This window comes from Balaenoptera ricei, chromosome 11, assembly GCF_028023285.1.
Source record: "Balaenoptera ricei isolate mBalRic1 chromosome 11, mBalRic1.hap2, whole genome shotgun sequence".
Lineage (NCBI taxonomy): Eukaryota > Metazoa > Chordata > Mammalia > Artiodactyla > Balaenopteridae > Balaenoptera > Balaenoptera ricei.
This window is the reverse complement of record NC_082649.1, coordinates 74,529,976-74,552,681: the sequence shown is the minus strand read 5'-3', so window position 1 is coordinate 74,552,681 and position 22,706 is coordinate 74,529,976. Positions and strand designations below refer to the sequence as shown.

General features: G+C 40.7%; 1 protein-coding gene across 4 annotated transcripts in view; it reads left to right on the top strand.

The window, feature by feature from the left end:
* The window catches only part of ARHGEF3 (Rho guanine nucleotide exchange factor 3), a 309,373-nt gene that overhangs the window by 153,255 nt on the left and 133,412 nt on the right, over nucleotides 1–22,706 (top strand). For all 4 annotated transcript variants that reach the window (XM_059939953.1, XM_059939957.1, XM_059939952.1 and 1 more), the window contains one exon: nucleotides 13,820–13,882. In XM_059939953.1, coding sequence (XP_059795936.1) covers nucleotides 13,820–13,882 — 63 coding nt within the window. The remainder of the gene's footprint in view (nucleotides 1–13,819; nucleotides 13,883–22,706) is intronic.

Here is a 22,706-nt window from a genome sequence, read left to right as displayed (position 1 = left end):
TATGAATATGCTTTGATTCTGCAAAATCCAGATCTCAGTTTCAGACCTCAGGATAAAAGTGATTGGGATGGGCTTTGAAGCAAAAATTCAGGATTAGAAAATTTAGCACAAAGTCCTTTCCCCCTCCCTGCAGCCCACTTGTGGCTTATCACAACTTTTGCTTTTTTACTCAAAACTTGACAGGACATGATAGTGCTGCTGAAGGAAGGATTCCCTGAATACCTGCATGTCCCTGGTGTTTGGCGGCCCTTTACCTCTCTCCTATAATTTGGGGTTGTGATGAGGCCCTCCTCCACTTTCAGAGACAGCTGCAGAAGGAAAATGTCCCTCTAATCACAGGTGACATCTTTCCAGACACCACATCAGAAATGGTAACTGACTTTCACTTTATTGTTCTGACAGCTTCTCTGCAGACTATTGCCAGGAGCATTTTCTCAAGTTAGTCAAGACTAGTCTGAAAACTGGTGGCCTCCTTTGTGCTAATGAACTCTAGTTGGACAAGGAGAGAGGTCCAGTCCTTCCAGAGGCCACATTCTGAGGAACTACATTAAGATACATTGTTGGCATATTCAGGTACATTGTTTTGAGGGGAGGGGTATTACCTATTACACAGTTATTTTCCTTTTAGCTGTTTCTTTCTACTGAGAGAAACATCTTTAAAAATAAAGAGCCTCTTGTGAGAATTTCCAGTTTTGTTTGGAAGAGAGCTATTTTGATCAAATAAGCCTTAAATTATATTCTTCTCAGGCCTAAGGAATTGTGTCCCAGCTAATACCCAACCAAGTTCTGCTGAAGTGCCTGGACAGACTCACTCCCTTGTAGGATCACAGAGCCTGCAGGCACCAAGGGTTAGCAGATCCTGCAGAGCTGAGCCCTGAGGGCCTAAGGCCCCCTGGAGTTGGGCAATGGGTGGGTATCAGATGCCCTGAAGAGGAATGAGTGTTTATGGTCTTGTCTTTTTCTTGAGGAGCAGTGAGAGTGTGGAGCTTATTTGTGAACTTATTTTACTTTTGGCAACTTAGTATTATTTCAAACTTACAGAAAAGTTGCAAGTCTAAAATAAGATACTTCTGAATACTCTTTACCCACCGGTTCACTGATTGTTTACATTTGCTTTCTCTGTATCTCTCTCTGTGTATCAGTCTCTAGATAGATAGATAGATAGATAGATATGGATAGTTAAAGATAGATAGAGATATAGAATATATATATTTAACATATAAATGTAAATTATTTTTCTTCCTATTTGAGAATGAATTGCAGACATTACACCCCTTTAGCCCCAAATACTTCAGTGTAAGAACAAGAGCATCCTCACACAGTATAATTATCAGAAGGAGAAAATTTAACGTTGACAAAATATATTAACTCCTCCACCGTTCTTTTTTTTTAAATTTATTTATTTTATTTATTTTATTTTTGGCTGTGTTGGGTCTTCGTTGCTGCATGTGGGCTTTCTCTAGTTACGGCAAGCAGGGGCTACTCTTTGTTGCGGTGCGCGGGCTTCTCATTGCGGTGGCTTCTCTTTGTTGCAGAGCACGGGCTCTAGGCACGCAGGCCTAGTAGTAGTTGTGGCGCTTGGGCTCAGTAGTTGTGGCTTGCGGGCTGTAGAGCGCAGGCTCAGTAGTTGTGGCACACAGGCTTAGTTGCTCTGCGGCACGTGGGATCTTCCTGGACCAGGGCACGAACCCGTGTCCCCTATATTGGCAGGCAGATTCTTAACCACTGCACCATGAGGGAAGCCCCCACCATTCATTTTTAAAGTTTGCCAACTGTCACAATAATGTATTTTATAGCTGTTGTTATTCCTGGTCTAGAGTCCAATTCAGGATCATGCATTGCATTTATTGTCACATATTCTTTTGTCTCCTTTAATCTGGAACAGTTCCCCAGGCCTTTTTGGTGTTTCTTGATTTTGACAGTTTTGAAGAGTAGAAACCGGTTAGATTGTACAGTTTCCCTCAATGTGGGTTTATTAGATGTTTCTCCATGACTATCTTTGGATTATGCATTTTAAAAAAATATCTGGAGTGATGGAAGAATACTTTTTTTAAGCTGTGCATTTTTCACAGGAATATGACAGAAGTGATATGGTGTCTTCCTCTGTGTATCACATCAGAGGATACACGGTATCAGTTTGTACCAGTATTGGTGACATTAGCTTTGGTTACTTAGTTCAGGCGGCATTTTCGAAATTTCTCTATTGTAAAGTTACAATTCTTCCCTTTTTAAATTACAAGTAAATTGAAACAGTGGAAGAGTCCTATCCCTCATGAAATGTTAACCCACTAGTTTAGCATCCATCGTTGATTTTTTAACTCCATCATCCCGTCTATGTTTATTAGTGTTCTATACAGAAGAGGTGTCCCTTCACCATTTATTTATTCATTTATTTAAATCATATATATTATATTTATTTATTTATATTATGGGGTCATGGATCTCTGTTTTGGCTAGTGAGAGCCCTATAAGCTGGTGCCTCATCCATCATTCTTAGAGTACTTCATTACTCTTGATACATAAACATGTTCCAGGCTCATCTTGTATTTTCCCTACCCCAGCCCTAAAATCAGCCTTTTCTCCAAAGAGCTCTGGGTCCTTTTAGTGGAGAATGGTACTTAGAAACCAAGATCTGGGCACTGGGTGTGTTCATTGCTACTAGGGTGTCATTGCACAAATATGTGTGTATGTGTAACCATGAATTCATTCTGATGCCTCCAATTCCAATCTACCTATATGCATCTATTTTAAAAAACTTTAGGTGTGCCTTCTTTCTTTAGTACAGAGACATAAAGAAGGAAATAACAGCCACTAAATAAAAAGGCAGTTGTCCCAGTACCTAGATAGCCTATAATGGGTGTGTATGTGTGTGTGTATGTGTGTGTATATATATATATATATATATATATATATATATACACACACACACATGCTTAGGGTATATAAGTATATGATAGCACCAAATAAAAAGTGATAGTCTCCTTCCTCCTACCCCAGGCTCTGTCTCCAATGAACACTACATGCGCTTCCTTACAGAAAGAAATTTGATTCGTATAATTGGGATGTATGTATGTATATGTAAATAGATAGATATAGATATGTATGTATTTTCCTCTTCTAATTTTAAGAATTTGACACAGTAGGAAACATGCTGTGCATACAATTTTATTATTATTATTATTATTATTATTATTATTATTATTATTATTACTATTACTCAATATATCCTGGAGGACCTTCCATACATTTTGTAGCTCTACACTATTCTTTCTAATTGCATAGTATTTCATATTATATGGATGGACCATAGTTTTGTTTAACCAGTTTCTTTTGGTGGACATTTTGTTTCCAGTATTTTGCTACTTATGAACAGTGCTACAGTAAACATCCTTGTGTGTGGATCTTGGTGAAAGTATATCCATGACTATCCCACCATTATTCCTACCAACTATTTTACTGATAGATATTGTCAGAGTATCTTCCAGAAAGTTTTCTTTGGTTATATAACCTAATCCTTCTGCCTGCAGTATCTAGGGACAGGTTAAATGATGATGACATTCTGCCTTGACACTTCTAAGGCTCTTGATTACAAGTCTCCAGCAGTACGGATGTTCCCACCCAGTCAAGGAGATCAAAAAAATGCAAACCAACCTTCCATCTTAAAACTCTAATTAAATCCCTATTTAAATTGTTGTTTCTCACCTTAATTTAAAATTTGCAGGTCTAATCTCTCCATGCAAGGATGAACCTCACCTGGTGAATAGAGATACAAAAAAGTAACACTGTGAAAATGGTTCTGCTCCTGTTAGCCCTGAGGGCTTGTGCTTAAAGCATTTGGTCTCTGATTAGTAACCAAATGACAAAAGCCTCCTATTAGTCTTGTTGAGACTCCTTTCTGCTGGAGGAGTGTGTGGATAGACTGTGAAGGGAAGCCTGGAGAAGTAGAAGCTGTGACTCTCTCTGGCTTCCTGGACTCTTCCCAACCTCTGATCAGAGAGGAAGCAGACTCAGCCCTTTCTGTGTCTTTCACAAGGGACAGTCAATGTGAAGGTCATTCAACTTTAAATTTCTTCCCAGCCTTATCTTTAAACACTCATGTAAATTGACATTACATTCTTGTTAAAATATACAAATAATGGCTTGCATGGCTTCCCACAAAGTCAAGTTGACGGACCATTTTTATTCTGTGGCTTTACCTGCCTCCTAGTACACTGCTAGTTTTAGAAGCACAAAGCCACGTTCAGCTTGTCTTAGGTTCAGTGCCCTAGAAGCAGACCCGGATACAAGTGTGAGTAGTTTATTTGGGAGGTGATCCCCAGAAGCACTGGTGAGGGAGTGGGCAAGAGAAACAGGGAAGGGAAGGAAACCACTACAGCGTGTGATCATGAACAGGTTAGCTCTGTGGGCAACTGGGGCTCAATCCTGCTGAGGACTTCTAGGAGACTGTGTGGCAGCGATTCTCAAACTTTGCTGCACAATAGACTCACCTGGGGAGCTTCTGGAACTCCTGTTGTTCAGAATCCCTGGATAGCGGAAGTCAGGACCCCGGAGCATTTTAAACTCCCCTGGTGATTCCAATGCATAGTCAAGGCTGAGAGACTGTACCTCCGAGTTGTCCCCTCCAGCTTTAGGAAGCTGGGGTGTTGCCCTACCAACTCCAGTTCATCACGGGTTGAGGGCTGCTCCTGGTGATACTAACACCCAAGCATTTCTGGCCTGTAGAAAGCCGAAACATGCCAGAGAATGGTGACTGCTCAGGGGATGTGGGCCAGCAGTATCAGCTACACAATTAGCTGGATATGATATCAAATCCTGGCTTTGTTCACCCACTCACAGAGCAGTTTTAATCAAGTCATTTAAACTGTTTAAGCCTCAGTTTCCTCGTGTGTAATAACTTCTTTGTCCAAGCTGTAAGGATTAGGTATAATATACGGAAAGCACTCAGCATACAGTGGATTCTTAATAGGTGGTTGTTTTAAACCCAGCAAGGGGAAGGAGGGAGGGAAGGAAGGGACTCCTTCAGGCAGCCAGAATATGCCATAAAGAAACTGAGCTTTAGCAACTCAGGTTGTGAGTTCTAGTCTGGTTAGACAACACCAACTAGTTCTACCAGGGAATCGTTTTTTTATTTAAAGGAATGTTCTGATCAGTTGTCAGGATTTACAGAGTGGCTTAGCAGGTGCAGTCCATTTCTCCAGCGTGTTCCACCTCTGCTTTGTGTGGCAAGTTGCCCCCAGGAGTAGATGATCCAGAGACCAGTGGCCGAAGGGAAGCCTTTCTCTTCCTGTGGATGAATGCCTGCCTGCTAGTATTTGGGGTGCTGCTCAGGAATGCATGGGGTGCTGTGGCTGCTAAGGCATTACCAGCACTGGGGTCTCTCTAGATAGGAAAAGGCAGGAACCCAGCCAAACCTGAGTGAAGCACTAAGAACTCTCCTTGTAAAATCAGGTTCCCGATATTATCATGGGCAATAAACACATTTGAATCTGAATTGTACAGTTGGACCATCTAAGTTGTTTGGTTACATGGAGTAATTCCTTAGAAATTAAGCAATTATTTGGACATTCCCTAAACTATATGGGTAATATTTTTGTTGATAAGGGCCTCAGACAGTTCTGTATGGAAATAATTTTAATAAATAAGAGTTCATTATGCTGGTAAAAATAAGTAAATTAGCAAATAAAGGAGGGCCAGGGAAGCACCAGTGATAATAGTGTGTTATGAACCAAGGATTGTGATTAATCCAGTTCAGTGCACCTGAGATTGGAAGAAAACAATGTAAAATAATTAATAGTAATTATTAGAAGGCTTAAAAAAAAAAGTGCTCTGTTTAATTAGATTTTGTGCTTCTTGTCAAATTCCATTGTTGAAAACCTTTGTGAAGATGAGCCCCCTTTCCCACTTTAGATGAGTGCCCATAATGGAGTTTTTCTGGAGCAATCATTCTGGAAAATATACTTGCCAGTGCTCTGCCCTGGATAGACAAGTTTTCTGTCTTCTCTCCTGCTCCTCTGGCCTTGAGTGTTTTAGAGGGAAAAGTGGTTTGTAAATGTTTGTGGGATGAGAGTGAATCTGGCTGCTGTTGATTTCAGGGCTGGTGTTGGCACTGGCAGGCCGGCTGGGTCCCCCGGCCTCTCATTTGCCTGGTTGAGCATCTTTTCCTTCCCATGGGAGAGAGAGACCTTTCCTTGGCCAAGGTGACCTCATCTCTGCTTCCCAACAAGCTAAAGGCCAGGTGTTCTGTGGCCAAAAGCAATCATTGGGGCTTTTCCTGATTTGCCAAAATCAAGTTAATGGGTACACTTTTATACATTATAGGAATTTTCTCCATGTTTTTTTCCCTCTGGTGCCTGCTCTCACTTGCCATTACTGCTGTTATTGCTGCTACTACTAGTGATAGCTAGTACTGAGATGTTACTGTGTGCCAGGCATTGTGATCTATTTAACTCTCGCGATAACCTTAGTTATTTTATAGACAAGGAAACTGAGGTTCAGAGAGGCAAAGTGATGTGCTTAAGTTTCTGTAACAAATAAGTGGCATGACGAGGACGTGAACCCACAAATATAACCTTAGAGCCCACCTAGCATCTTTAAACCACAGTTAATGGCATCTGAGCACAAAATTGCATATTATGTTAGTTAAGATTTATTTACCAGCAGCTCAGAGAGCACCATGATTTCCAGGTTTTCTACCCTGTAAGCACATCGAAGAGTCTAGAAAAAAGGATCATGGTTCCTGGATGCTGAAAAAGGGAGGATATTTTAAAACTAAGGTATTAAAAATGGAGTAGGGGGTCCCTCTCAATTCTCTTACTCAGTCCTGAAGCTGAGACAGAGGAGAGATGAAATGTGGATCCTCTCCCTGCTCGAGCATGAGTTTAGTGAGTCAAGTTCCAGCTAAGGGCAAGTACAAGAACACAAAATCCTTTTGCTAATGTCTCCCTAAAGAAGGTGCAGATGAAAGGCCTCATCAAAGCCTCTGAAACCACCAAAGCTGTTTGCCAGCAAAGAGATAAATCAGAAAGGTTTGAGATCTGGTTTGAATTTAATAATTACAAATGACTAATCAGGGGCCATTTGCTGTCAAGTCAGGAGCTGCACTCTCTCCATCAGTGCATTTTTGCTGCTCTGGTCACTTGGTTATTAAATAGAAAAGCCCTGTGATTAAATCACAGGGCTGTTCCGACACTAATCAATTCAATCTCAGCCATTTAAAATTAAGTCAGGCCTTGCACTTGCCCTGTCTTTATTTCAGAAGTGGGAACAACACACTGCAAACGTGACTGAAGGTATCCAGAGAGCATCCATTTATAACCCTGTGTGATGTGGGTAGCTAGAGGAGGGTCAGGCTGCATCCCAAGTCTCTTATCCATCATCCTGAAGGATCCCCCATCTCTAGTACCACCACCCCCCTTGCCTGCCTCTCAACGTAACTACAAAGCAGCAATGACATTAGTAGTAATAGTAATTATGGTAATAACCACGGTAGCAATAATAATTATCATTATTTTATCTCTTGCCATATGCCCGGCCCTGTTCTAAATATTTTTCCTGCTTTAATCCTTCAAATAACCCTATGATGAAGAAATCAAAGTTTACAGAAATATTTTATAGACACTTAGATATCTCACACACCTGGAACCTGCCTGGCCTGTAGTAGATCCTAGATAAATATTTGTTGAGTGAATAAAGGGATAGAGAGCAACTTGCCCAAGGTCACACCAAGGAGAAATGATCGAGCTGGATTCTGAACTCAGGTCTGTCTCATTTAAGCTCTTTATTTCTTTGAGGTATGTAGTAAATGCCTTGTGAGCCTTTTTATATTGCTGTAAGACACACATTGTTTTAAATAAATATTTAAATTTATTTTATACTATTTATTATATTAATTTAAGTAAAATACACTTTGTTTTTAAACAATATTAAAAAAGAATTAGCACTGGATGGCAGGAGGATCAGTGGTTTGGGAAGCAGGCTGGCATAGAGAAAACTTCCCTCTCCAGCATTTACTGATTTTGTGACCTTGAGCAAGTCGCTAAAGCTTTCCTAGGCTTCAGTGTTCTCTGTACAAATGAACACCACCATGCTTAGGCTGGGCTAAGGAGAAGCTGAAAAGGAACCATCCTTTAAACAGTGAGCACAGTGCTTGACTCACAGCAGACACCCAGTTCCAGCATCTACTTCCCTCCACCTGTATACTGGAAGGTGATTCTCCTTTGATTCTAAGACTCAAAACTTCAAAGGATCCCAAGATTTGGGTCTAGAGGGAATGGAACCTGAGCCTAGTAGGAATAAGGATAGGTTTGGACCCAGGGCCAGCTCTTCTGCAAATCCATCAGCTGAGGACAGGTAGGGTCATTTCTCCTTGCAGAGAACCTTACCCAGAAGCACAGAAAAAGTAATTGTTCCCGGACCATTTACTAATGAGATTTATTTATTTATTTATTTATTTTTAAATTTAATTTTTTATTTTTGGCTGCATAGGCTCTTCGTTGCTGCTCACGGGCTTTCTCTAGTTGCAGCGAGCCAGGGCTACTCTTTGTTGCGGTGCGCGGGCTTCTCATTGCCGTGGCTTCTCTTGTTGCGGAGCACGGGCTTCAGTAGTTGTGGCTCATGGGCTCTAGAGCACAGGCTCAGTAGTTGTGGTGTGCGGGCTTAGTTGCTTCGCGGCATGTGGGATCTTCCCGAACCAGGGATCGGACCCATGTCCCCTGCATTGGCAGGCGGATTCTTAACCACTGCGCCACCAGGGAAGTCCCACTGATGAGATTTAGATGTCTGCCTTGCGCTGTCAGAAGGTAGGCAAGCCTAAAAGGAGATAGTCATAGAGTGGCCTGGAGAACAATGATGCATCGTGAAAGTGGATGGTGTCACCAGTAATGAGTCTCAGACAGAGTCCACCTCATCCATCCAGAGGTACCTGTATCTCCATCAGAACTCATATCCACATATACAGAAGACTTGGCCCTGTTGCAAATTAACAAAGAGCCTCCTGGTTGTCTTTTGATCCAAGAAGCATGAGAAGGTTTTTCCAGCACCTAAGCACTTCTAAAAAGTGTCTCCATCAAATATGAAACCCACGGGGCTAAGGAATCCGATGGTACACTCACACCCTTTGTTCCCATACATTCCCCTCTGTAACTGCCTTTCCTCCCTGCCTCAGATAGGTGTTCAGACAAAGGGTTCAGGTGCCCGTTAAGCTCATTTATGGTTAGGTTCAGCAGGCTGTTTCATTTCGGTTGAGGTATTATCAGTCCTGGATTCCTTGCTCCTGAAGCACGGAGGCCGAGTGCTCGTGCTGTTTGCTGTTCAGGGCGGTGCATGGATGCTGCCTGGTCATGGGTGTGCCTCACCCTTGAACAGACGCTCCTTCTCATAGGAGGAGTGGGAATCACCAGTAGCCCACTTGGACCAATGTCTGAACAGCTGTATTTTTTTTTTAACGTGTCTACATATTTTAAGGAAAATAAATTCCCCTGCTGGTGAGGAAAAACTCTCTTATTTGAAAAGCAAAAATCGTAGCTTGAACTTGTATGTTTTGAGTCTCCAAGGAAATTTGAGGTTGAAGAATTTCAGCCTTCAGTGATCTTTGCTTTTGAGGTTTTGATTTAATTTTGGCAGCCAGGTGGTTAGCGGAAGGGGAGGGTGTCACCTCAAGAACACTGGCCTCCTTTATTTATTCTTTTTTTAGTCACTCATTCAGAAATTATTCATTGACCTACTGCTCAGCACTGGGCACTGGGGTTTAAAGTTATGTGCCCAAATCAGAGAGCCCAGACTACAGCACAGTCACTGAGCTCACCCAAGGCGCTTTGTTTTTCATGGTTGAAAGGGGAGTAGACTGTGCATTCGCTTCAGTAAATTTGACAAGAATAACATGGTGGGTCTGTGGGTCTTCAAATAGGCTGAGAACCCGTGAAACCAAGTGTGTAAATGCAGGTGTTTCACACACAGTGTCCTTCCTGTCTAGGAACTCCCCCAGGTCATCTGTCCATGGCTTCTGATGTACAGAGGAAGGGCTGTGCTGGGCTGGCAGAATGGGTGCCTCTTTGGTTCCCTCCATTCCTTCTACCTGTGCCCCCCCTCCCTGAAGTTGGGTAATTGGTAAGGAAGACAAGCTTCTCAAAGGGAGCAGGGCCAAGGGCATCAACAACAGCAACAACAACAAATATCAAGAAATGCTCTTCTGGGGGAGTTGGCTAGGTACCAGGTACTGTACTGGGTTCTGGGAATGTGACCATGACAGACTGTATCCTGCCTTCATGTGCTTACATCTCATGAGAAGGTCAACCAAAAACCAGAAAACAAAAAATTAAAGTATCTCTGTAAAGCGGGTCTCCCCTGCTAGTCTCTGTCTCAGCATATTATCTGACTCATTCACAGCAGAGATCACAATCTGTAATTATTTTGTTTTCTTTTTATTCCCAATTAGAGGGCAGGGAGCATGCCTGGCTCATTCACTGCTGGATCCCGGGACCCAGAGCAGGGCCCTGCACATCAGAAGTGCTCGGTGAACATAGAGCGAATGAGCAAAAACTAAGTGACACTGTGAAATGTTTGCTTGAGCCCAAAGTTTAAACTTCAGGCTCTTCTGTGTTGCTGGCCATGATCAGTCACCACCTGATGTAATGGGAATTGAAAAGAAAATCCACTTTGATAATCCATGCAGATTATATTTTATAAAATATGTGGGTTTCTTAAGGAGATCATTCTATCCCAGATTAACTGGCAGTGGTTTAATTTAAAAGGCCACTAGAGGACTTTTTTCTTCTGGATTTGACACTTGGGGTGCCTAGAAACATCTGGGGTTAGTGCTTAGGAGGCTGCATTCAAGCCCTGGGTGATGTATTGAGTTGGTCTCAAGAGGGCTGAGTGCCCGTGAGGGAAAGAGCCTCTCTTAATATCCCCTTTCCTTCACCAGCGTGGGCCTCTTGGGGTAACAGGCTACTATTAACATGTCATGTTGACAAAATCATTGAGCGCTCAAAATGGAATTGTAGCATCATAAAATTCCATAATCTGACAATACCAGGTAGCGGTTTTCATCTTTGTAGCTTACAGTTTGGGTAATACATAATGGGAACCACCATTTATTGTGCCCCTACTATGTGCCAGCCCTCATTCCAGGTGCCATATACACATCATCTATGATCCTCAGGACAGCTGGACCTGGTGGGCATTATTTCCACTTTACAGGTAACATCCCAGAGCCTCTGCCCTCTCATGGAATTTTCCAAGATTCCAGGTATAATTCTGGAGTCTCTCAAGGCAAGGGAATCCAGACTCAGGAAAGGGCACAGGTTATCCCGGGCGGCAGGTCACCAACGCAGCTGTTCCCCACTTTTCTACCCCAGCACATGTTACTAATTGATGGCAGCCTTCTCTCATTTGCTATGCTGTGGAATCCTTCTCAGTAGAGCACTCTAGGCACATGCTATCAGACATTCCGGATGGCAAATGAGTTGTACCCTATTTGCCAAGCATGCTTTAAATGGTGTGTGTGTGTGTGTGTGTGTGTGTGTGTAAAGGGTTTTGCCCTAGGAATTAGAATCCTGGATTCAGAGTGTTACACTGTAGCCATGTAACTTGGAACAGATTGCTTATCTCTTCTGACTTCAGTTTATTTATCCATAGAATGGGAACTATCCCTTGCCATACATGCCTCCAAAAGTCACCATATAAATACAAGCCAGTGGGGGCTTCCCTGGTGGCACAGTGGTTGAGAATCTGCCTGCCAATGCAGGGGACACGGGTTCGAGCCCTGGTCTGGGAGGATCCCACATGCCACGGAGCGACTAGGCCCGTGCGCCACAACTACTGAGCCTGCGCGTCTGGAGCCTATGCTCCGCAACAAGAGAGGCTGCCATAGTGAGAGGCCCGCGCACTGCGATGAAGAGTGGCCCCCACTTGCTGCAACTAGAGAAGGCCCTCTCACAGAAACAAAGACCCAACACAGTCATAAATAAATAAATAAATAAAATAAAATAAAAAAAATACAAGCCAGTGACTTGGCTTCAAAGACACACAGTGCCGCTTTTAATTGTAACTGGATGATAAGTCAGTATGGGTCATGTCCCTACACAAACATGAAGCATCCTCAAAAATGGCAAGCGGCTATCAGCATCTTCTCAAGACTCCCCCCAGAGCCCCTGAGCAGAGTATTTGACTCCCTAAAAATCACGTGGTGAACTTGTTAATGAAGATTCTTGGACACTGTCTCAGAATGGCTAATTGAGGATCCTGGCTCCTGGCATTGGATCTCTAAACTCTTACACTGCTCAAGTGGAATAATATATAGGATCTAGCATTCCATACTCTGGATAGAACCATGTTCACCTTTGGGATTTTAAATATCTATGTAGCTGATGACAGAAAAAGAGGGGCCCCCAATCTCCTCCACATCTGTGTCTGACAAACTCTTATTCATCCTTCAGACCTATTCAAATGCCTTCTCCTCTGAGAAGATATCCCCAGATTCCACTAAGGCCAAACTAATTACTCCCTCACTGTGCTTCCAGAGTCCTCCAACCCACATTCTGAGCACCTACTATGTACCAGGCACTCTGCTAAGTTCTAAAATGCATTACTGTATTTACTCCTCCCCCTTAGAGAATAAAAGCTAATGTTATCACTTCCACCTTAGAGTTGAGAAAGGGTGACTCAGACAAGTGAAGTGACTTTCCCTAGGGTAACTGGATCTTACTGCATTATAATCACATCAGAGTCTGTGTCTCCTACTTGAATATGAGTTCCTTAACTGTGGAAGTTGCTGATCTTGGCATTCCTGGGAGCAAACACAGGATTTAGCACATAACAGATGCTCAACTAATTTTTGTTGATGTGAAGAAACAATAGAACAATTATAATGAGACAGACAAGGACAACTCTGGTTGCTTTCCGGTCTCTGCCTGTGTTCACACTCATCATCTAATAGAGGAGGAAGAGGAGGAGATGGTGGACTTCTTTGGGGGTTGAAGACTCCAGATATCTCTGGACTCCACTGTAACCTCCTACCAGTGATTCTGGTCCTTTGGTAGCTTTCTGCCAAGTAGAATCAGGAGACTTAGCAAGTCACAAATTAGGTACTCGAGAAATACTTGCCTGATTGATTAAGCTGGGGATATAGAAGAGAGGTAAATGTATCTTTGAAGACCTTTATTGTGTCTGTGGATGGAGTTTCTTTTCTTTTTATAAAGAGGATAATGTATTTTCCATACCCAACCTCATTGACTTCCTTGGTCATAAGTTCATTTCAAATATAATTTTCTTCAGTTCAGATAATGACTTTTCTGAATCTTGGTGTTTATGGCTAGAACATAGGAAGGTTGGAGAAGATGTCTAAGGTTCTTTCCAGCGTTCTGGTTCTGTGATTACATCAGCACCCTGGGCGATTAGAACAAATTTAAATTACCCAAGTACAAAGCAGCTCTAAAAATGGAATATCTTTAAGTGAATTAGATTTTCTTTCCAGTCTAATCTCTTCTTCCAAGTTAAAAAAATCTGAACTTTGTGTCTAAATTTCTAAGCCTTGATGTACAGAGACATTTAGAAAAAAAAAGGAAATTTAAAGAGAAACAAACATAGTAGTAGCATGAATAAGAACAATAATGCAAACCAATTATCCTAGAGCTTAATAGTTTCCCATAATTCCTTAGGCTTTCTTAGAACTATTCATTTACATAACTTGGTTAAAGGTTTTGCATAACATGGTAGAAATGATAAGGATTACATGTGCTATTTGATGGCATTTTTTTCTTTTCTTAATCAAAGCCATAATCCTTGTTTACATTTGAACTTTGTTTTATCGTTTGTTTCACAGCGAAAACGGAAGCAGAGCGCCCAGGATGAAGATGCCGTTAGCCTTTGTAGTCTTGATATAAGTGTAAGTACAGTCCTTCCTGTGTCTCTGCCATGAGAATACTTTTCACCTCTGAATGTATTTGTTAATATGCTGTGTGCTTTAAGTGGGCTTCCAGGATCCAACTGTGGAAGTTGCAACCTGGGAGGAAACTCTCTTTAAAAAAACATTTCATTTTACTGGAGAAAGCTGTGTTGCCAACTTAAACTTCAAAGCCAAGCTGTTTATTGCCTGTGTCTTTTCTCTCATAAAATGAATTGTGAAGTCAGTACATCTGTGTAGAATCTAGATAAATGCTGCTGTGCCATGTTAGAGGCTTAGTCCAGAAGATGGACCAGATGTTTGTCCCCTTTGGGGGAAGTTGGCAGGTTGGCCCAATTCAGGCAGCTGGTGGCTCAAAGGCCAGAAGAAGTCTCTAGCAACATGGCTGAGGGGGAGTGGCTTTGGATTCAACAGCTCTGAGTTTGAATCAAGATTCTATACTTAACAATTGTGTGACCCCTATCCTCACCTCTATTTCCTCATCTGGAGAAGACTTAACCTAACAGGATTGTTGTGAGGATCAAACAAAACAATAAAAGTGAGACTACCAAGCACATTGCCTGGTACATACTAGGCACCCACCAAATGTTAACCTCATTGTGTTTTCCTTTAAAAGCAGAAGTTTGCAAGAGATGTTTAAGTGACCTGGTAGTTGTGTGCTAGTGATGATTGAGGTTAAAAGCTTTCTTGGATTTTTCAGGCCCACATCCTTGGATGCTTAATTTTAGTAGCTTTCTTTGCATGGCCTCCTTGTCTCCCTACTGACACGATTGAGAAGCCTACCTGGGCTTCTGATGCCCCCATCATCCAGGGGCTGGGGGAACCCTCCCTAGGCTCCCCATGTCTATTCATCTTTCACACTCCCTTGAAGTTTAATCGTTGTGCACAGTGGATCCATCTAACATTAGGCCCTGGTCTTTCTCCTCTACAGAGGCCACAAAAGTCATTGTTGTGAGATGAGGCTTCTATGCTAAGAATTAAGAACTGGGTCGTTGTCCTGGCTTTGCCTATAACTAATGATGTAACCTTGGAAGTCACTTCCTCTCTCTGGGCCTCATCTGTTAAAAAGATAGATTTGAGATCAAGTCTTCTAAAACCATTGAGAAAATTTGAAACTTCATGGAACACAGATTATTGGGTTCTCATCTGATGACATTTATTTACCAATATAACAGTGCTGTCTTAGTTATTTTTAATTGTGGCAGAGTTTTCTGTGATGCAGACAGCCATCATGGAGTGAGCCTGAGCTAGCATTAATGTACTTGCACATCTTTATTTTACCATATGGTGTTTGTTCCAGTCTTTAGGCCGTCAGGTTGATGGAGTTGGACCAGTTATTAGGTTGCCATGGTAACAGGACAAAAAAGATGATGGTCTTCTGGGTTTTACTTTACTCACTGAATGTTTTATTGTTGACAAGTGAAGTCTTTGGAACTTCCCTTATTGGCAACAACTTTTTGGTGTTTGAATGTTTTCAATTTTGTGGCAATTATTAGAGTCATTGATGTTCAGAATATATAGAGCCCTTAGCCATCATGTTGTCCAATCCCCTCACTTTGAAAATGAAGAAGTAGAAGCCCAGAGAGGTGTAGTGATTTAATAAGATCTTAATCTAGGTCATTTCTAAGATCATGCCTATTATAGATTTTTCCTCAACTATGTTTATTTTTTAGGAAAACATGTCTCTAGAAGCTTTATTCAAAGAACCACTAAACTCTCTTATATGAAAGGATTATTTGCAACCACTTGTTGTGATATGGTTTTTGTGCTGATTGGCATCCATGACCTTGCCTTCTCGTCAAAGTCATCTAAGCTCATGTAATGAATAATTTGATGTCTTTTCTCCTTATGTAGCTGCAGAAGGTATTTCTCTCTCTCTTTTTCTCTCCCTCTCTCTTTTTCTCTCCCTCTCTCTGTCCTTCTCTCTCTCTCTCTCTCTCTAACCATCTCATATCATGTTTTGTCACAATTAAGAAACTTTTATGGAAAAGAAGTCTGCTTTTGTGCTCAAGGAGTCAGCTATGGCCAAACTCCTTTCTGATTTGCCTGACATTTTTCCTGAATCTTGGCAAATAGATTCCAGAACCGGGGCAGAGTTTCCTCCAAATATTGTCACATAGTATTATAATCATTATAAGACTTAGAAGAATCCTAGAAGTTGTTGGAGGACATGAAAAATGGTGTTTTGCAGTTTTACTGACAATCCAAGCTGTGTGGAGATGACAGGATGTGTGACATATCCAAATGTGGCCATGGAGGAAGTGTCACTAATTTTCAGTGCCTTGCACCTAACAGGCACTCAGTAGAGATGACTTGAATTGAATGAAGTAGTGGGTGGAACCACTCATGAGAAGATTGTAGCCATAAAGGCTACAATGTCTAAATAAATATCTGAGTCCAATAAATTAACTTCTCTAATAGATAAATGGCTTTGTAGTCTCCCTAAAGGTGCTTTTAAATGGTGATATTCAGTAGTCACAATCCCTTAACTAACCAGCAGCATTAATGAAGAGTTGTTGTGAGCCTGTTTCTATGTGTAGTGGAAAGTATCTGAAAAAAAAGGGGGGTTCCAGTGGATGACTCATACTGGAGGATGTGAGGGTTTGGGAAAGTAATATTAGTAACTCTCAATTTTGATTCCACTTAATAAGTGGAAAGATGTTCACCATATGTGTGCTTTGAACAAGAAGTTGCTAGATGGGGGACAGGGGTCTTTGGGGGATCATGGTCAGGTTTCCATTGAGTCCCAGCCCCATGCTGCACAGTGAGCTCTTGGTAAATACTTATTGGTTGATGAATTTTAACAACAACAAAACAAAAAACAAAAAAGCCAGTGAGCCCTCCTAATGTGTATGTGGAATTCAACACACATACCCCCCTTAAAGAACTATATCTGTGACGTGAAGTTGGGAAATGTTAACACAGAAACTTTCCCCCTTTGATTATAAAGCATATATAGGTGTCTTAGTGATGATAACACCAAACATTCCCATTGACATCTTGCTTTATTTTAAAGCGTTAGATGACAATTCTGATAGGTACCTGGAAGGGAGTTGTCCTTCTAAACTCCTCTGCAACCTCCTATTGAACTTGGGCTTAGAGACCAAACAGGAGTGGGTAAGCTAAGAAAAGAGCTTATCATTACAGAACGGGGATCCTCAATTGTTTGGGGTGGGGGGTGTTATGGACTCTTTTGAGAATCTGGTGATAGCACTGGGCTCCAGAAAATTTTACAGGATTGATGTGTGACTTCATGGGCCCCAGGGAGCCCAGCCAAGACCCCACGTCAGGAGTTCCTCTTAAAAAGGAAATTGGAAGGGTCTTAAGGCATGGTGACGTATCTCCACAGAATTATTATCCCACCCTCCACCTCCAGCACTTGGCGAAAAATGAATTGTGACTGGAGAGTCCACACTAGTTGACAATATAATTGGTGTCTATTTTTTCCCACCACTTTATCCAATCCGCTGGCTGAGCCCCCAGCTTCCTGGCAGGATAGAACGCAAACTATTCCAGGAAAAAAAAAAAAAAAAGCAAACTATATTTTTGAGTACTTTTGAAAACAACTTGCAGAGTGGAGAATGCGCCCAGTAGCCGCCTACAAATCTCCTCTCACATCAGAGGATATGAGTGGTATGGTTTCAGGGACATCACTTCGCCCACAGCACTTTTCCAGTTTAAATTCTAGTGGGTGAGAGATGCCTGAGGGAAGAGCTGGGTTTCGTGGTCCCTCAAGAAAGGCCCTTGGCAGAGGAGCCAGGTGTGCCCCTGACGCAGGGCACCGCTTAGCACCAAGCATCCTTTATCAAAAAATATATGAGTTTTGGTGTGGGCGTAAAAATAGTTTCCCGTGAAGAAACAGTGTAAAAGATAAAAAGGAATATGTGTTCTCTGTAGAAAATTTGGAAAATGTGAACAATAGAATTCACTGATACTCTCACCTCAAAAGTAGTGGCTACATTTTGATATATCACCTTCCTGACATTATACACACACTCACTTACAACTTTTTCATTATGAAATACTGCAGACATACAAAATGGTATAAAGGATAATGTAAAATTCCATGTAGCTACCAATGCAACTGAAGAAGTACGCCCTTAACAACAACGCCACAGGCCCTTGTAAACCCCTTTCCCTGCTGAGTTTAATGTTTATTGTTGCCTTCCCTGTCTATAAACTTGCTACGTACATGTATCCCTAAATGGCACATATATTTTCAACCGACTTTTAAAGTTTATATAAGCACACAGTTTTAAGAAATTGATATCATAACACATATTAATTTATTCCTGTTTTTCCATTTACTATATTGAGATCGTGTACCACATCCTGAAATATTCTTCAAGAACATTATTTTAAGTAACCATACTTTGTCAAATGGATGCCTCAGATTTATTTAACCAGTCCTTCCTTGGATATTTAGATAAGTTACAATTTTTCACTATTATGAATAACACTGTTGGGCATCCAAGAATATCTTTGTGTGATCTTTTATCAGTAGGATAAAATATAAAATTCCTGGCTAAAAGGGAATGAATCTTTTTTAAACCTGTGAACAGGTTTATACCCGTTCTGGCAGTGAAAGGTGGAAATGCATTTCAGAGCAGCTGAGTGTCTTGTACGGAAACTCAGAATGAGGGATTGTTTTCAGTTTTCTCTCCCACATCACTCTTTCAACTATATTGCTGGTCCCTTGCTAAGTGTAACTTTATATGGGACATTTGCTTACACCCCCTCTTTAGGAGGAGTCCCTTCTGTTGCCCCTGGCAGGGCCCAGGCCTTGCCTGTGCTTTCCAATTGCTTACCCTGTTATATGGATGCTCAAAGCGCAAGAGTTGATATATTGATAGAGGGGGAAGCTTTCCTGTCTCGATGAAGCTAAATGACATTTCATTGCTAGGATATGTTAAACTAGACATGGAACAGCAGCAGGATTATATTATCTCTGCTCAGCAGAGTCCAGATAATTAAAAAAGATACCATTTCTGTGGTTTTGTTTCTCTTGGTCTGTCCTGGAACTTGCTAACTGGGGAGATTAGCCTTGCCGTGGCCAGCATGAGGCCTTGATGAATCATGTGAGAGATTTTAATAATGCTCTTATCGCCGAGGAGACCAGGCCTGCCCCTGAGACTAGGTTGTCAGTAGCGCATACCTGTATTTAACCTGATGGCATTTTTTCTATTTGGGATTTATGATCTGCTCTTGCTGCCTACGAAATTATTTGGGCCTAAGGTAGTGGAGACCCTGTGTTGAGTCCCAACCCAAGTCTCTGATGGCAGATGTGCTTATTGTTGACACAGGCACATTTTATCATGCCTTTGGCCTAATTGATTAGGTTGTGGACTGTAATCATTTCGCTGTGTACTTACTGTGGTCTTTTCTCTGTGATCCACCTCTTGAAAAGCACAGTGACAAAAAAATTCCAAGGAGCTTCAGGACACACTCTCAGAAGTTAATGATGTAGCAAAGTGTCCATCATTATTTATTGCTCCCCTTCAGTGACCCCGATGGGGCCCATGATTATTGAGGGTTCCTGTGTTCTGAGAATACCTGTTTGTTTAAATTTATCAGAATTACAAACTTTGGAGCTTAGAGACTAAACATCAGTCTGTACCTCAATTTCCTCACCTATAAACTGAAATCGTAGCAGTGCCTTGCCTTGGAGTTGTAAGGATTAAAATGAGTTAATTCATGTAAAGCACTTAGTACCTGGCCCCTGGGTAAGCACAAAACATACTAGCTATTGTTGCTGTTGATTTCATAATACAAAATTGATTTTATGGTTAAATTTGAGGGTGTTTATTGTTGGTACAAGTGTTCCATACATAGAACTGACTATGAAATTTTAAAAAAAATACAAGGATATAAAGAGATGTATATGAGGAGTTTTATTACAGCATTTTAAAATAATAGCCAAAAGCTGGAAACAGCATGAATGACCAAATTATATAGAGACTTGTAAATATATTACAAAATATAAGTGTAAAACACAATTACAGAGCGCATTACTATATAAGTTATGCCTCTAGATGTTTATATATATTTGTCCACATGAAGGAATAAGCATGGACGAACATACAGTACATTGTGGATAGGGGTTACGTTGGGAGAATGGGATTATAGAAAGGGGTGGTTGAGTTCCAGGGGTTCTTAACCTTTCGCATGTTGTGAAACCTATGAACCTTCCCCTCACAAGACTATTTATATGTGCTTAAATTAAAATACATAAGATTAGAACAAAACCCAGTTGTACTGAAATACAGTTATCAAAATATTTAAAAACAAATTTGTGGTAAGAGTTACATGTGTGCTTCTTAATTAATGCATTAAGTAACAAGATCGATCTGGCAACAAATCTAATAACTAATATACCTTCCATGAGATGATAAGAGTAAATGATATTTTGAAATACCCACGCCAACCACACTGTGATTTGAAAACATAGTGATTTCCATGGTGACAAAGTCACAGGTCTGCTAATGCTTCTGTGATTTGTGGTCTTCACTCATACTTGGAAGGAAATGCTAAATTTTGCTTGTTAGTAAAACTGAAGATGCGTTTTTTTCCATCCAAGCTCACTGAAGTGAATCCATGGACTCCGGAGGATTTTAGATTAAGAATCCCTGTTTAAGATACTCAATCTGTTATGATAAGCTTTGTATTGTATTACTTTAGTAATTCAAATGACTAAAATTTTTTAAAAATACAACAAATATAATCGATTTGACCTGTTAATATATGAGGTTGTTAGTGTGTTAAAAGGGGGAATGTAAAACATTATATAAAAGCAAGGGATGGTGATAATGATGATAATGTTTTTAGGAAGACCTTGCAATAACCGTTAAATCAATTCTCTATACTTGGTGTTTATATTTTTCTTTGAGACCAGCTTAGTTTTTTGAAATAGATGACTTAAATCACCCCGATAGTTTAGTAGAAGATCTTTTGTGCTTTTTCTGCTATTGGAAAATAATTTTAGGGTAGAAAAATGTTCTTATTTTTAAAAGACGAATACTGAAGTATTTAGAATGTCATGATATCTGTAATTTACTTTTTAAAAATATTTATTTATTTAATTAATTATTATTATTATTATTATTTTCTGCATTGTGTCTTCATCACTGTGCTCAGACTTTTTCTAGTTGCGGCAAGCAGGGGCTACCCTTGGTTGTGGTGCACGGGCTTCTCACTGCAGTGGCTTCTCTTGTTGCAGAGCACGGTCTCTAGGCACGCGGGCTTCAGTAGTTGTGGCACATAGGCTCAGTAGTTGTGGCTCACAGGCTCTAGAGCGCAGGCTCAGTAGTTGTGGCGCATGGGCCTAGTTGTTCTGCGGCATGTGGGATATTCCTGGACCAGGGATCGAACCCGTGTCCCCTGCATTGGCAGGTGGATTCTTAACCACTGTGCCACCGGGGAAGCCCTGTAATTTACTTTTTAATACTTTATCGTAAGTTATAAAGTGAGTATTTTTAAAAGAAAAAAAATTATTTTTAATTACACAAGCAACACTGCATGTATATTTGCATAATTAAAAAAAAAAATCAGACAACAGAGATAGAGCTGACTGCCCCTTAACCATCCATGGTCCCACTTACCTTCTTAGGTACAATCCTGGTTATCAAATTAGTCTCCTCCCAGATATTTAAATATATTTAGATATATAGATAGATACAGCTATAAAAATTACCTTGTGGTGGCTTTGTAAAGACATGTGTTGTCATTTTTTGTTTTACTCTGCAATTTGCTTTTTTTTTCTTTTAAATTGTCTATTTTTTAGAGCAGTTTTAGGTTCACAGCAAAATTAAGCAGAAAGTACAGAGAATTTCCACATAGCCTCTGCCCCCACACGTGCACAGCCTCCCCCTACTATTGACATCCCCTACCAAAGTGGTACATTGTGACAACTGATGAACTTACAGAGATACATCATTATTACCCACAGTCTATAGTTTACATTAGGGTTCACTCAGTGTTGTGCATTCTGTGGGTTTGACAAATGTGTGATGATATATCCACCATTATGGTATCTTACAGAATAGTTTTACTGCCCTGAAGATGCCCTGTGCTCTGCATATTCATCTCCTCCTCTTCCCAGCCCCTGGCCACCACTGATCTTTTTTCCTTTGCCAGAATGTTATACAGTATGTAGCCTTTTCAGACTGGCTTTTTTCATGCAGTAATATCCATTAAGGTTCCTCCATGTCTTTTTGTGGCTTGAGAACTCATTTCTTTTTTTCTTAATCGCGGAAGTAATATTCCATTGTATGGATATACCATATTTATTTATCCATTCGCCTGGTGAAGGATATGTCTCATTGTATTAGCTGCTGCTTATTTTTGCATAAGACAAATGGGTCATAGTTTATTTTAATATGATTCTCCATTGAGGGACATTTTTGTTGTTTCCAATATTTCCCAGTTACAAACAATGACCATCCTCATATTCCAGAGCAAGTAGTAAGGTAGAAAAATGTACCTGTGGACACTTGCTATTTTAATGTTAGTGTGAATAATATTAAATTGCCATTTTACGGTTCAGGTTCTTGTGCAAACAATTAAAAACCAAACTGTTACCAAATGCAGATCTGAACAGGCTGTGAAAATTAGTGGAGAGGGAAAGTTATTTTGTCTCCATCATATGGATTCATTTATTTATTTATTTGTGTGTTTATTTATTTATTTTTGCCTTCTTATTTATTTATTTTTTTAACATCTTTATTGGAGTATAATTGCTTTACAATGGTGTGTTAGTTTCTGCTTTATAACAAAGTGAATCAGCTATACCTCTACATATATCCCTATA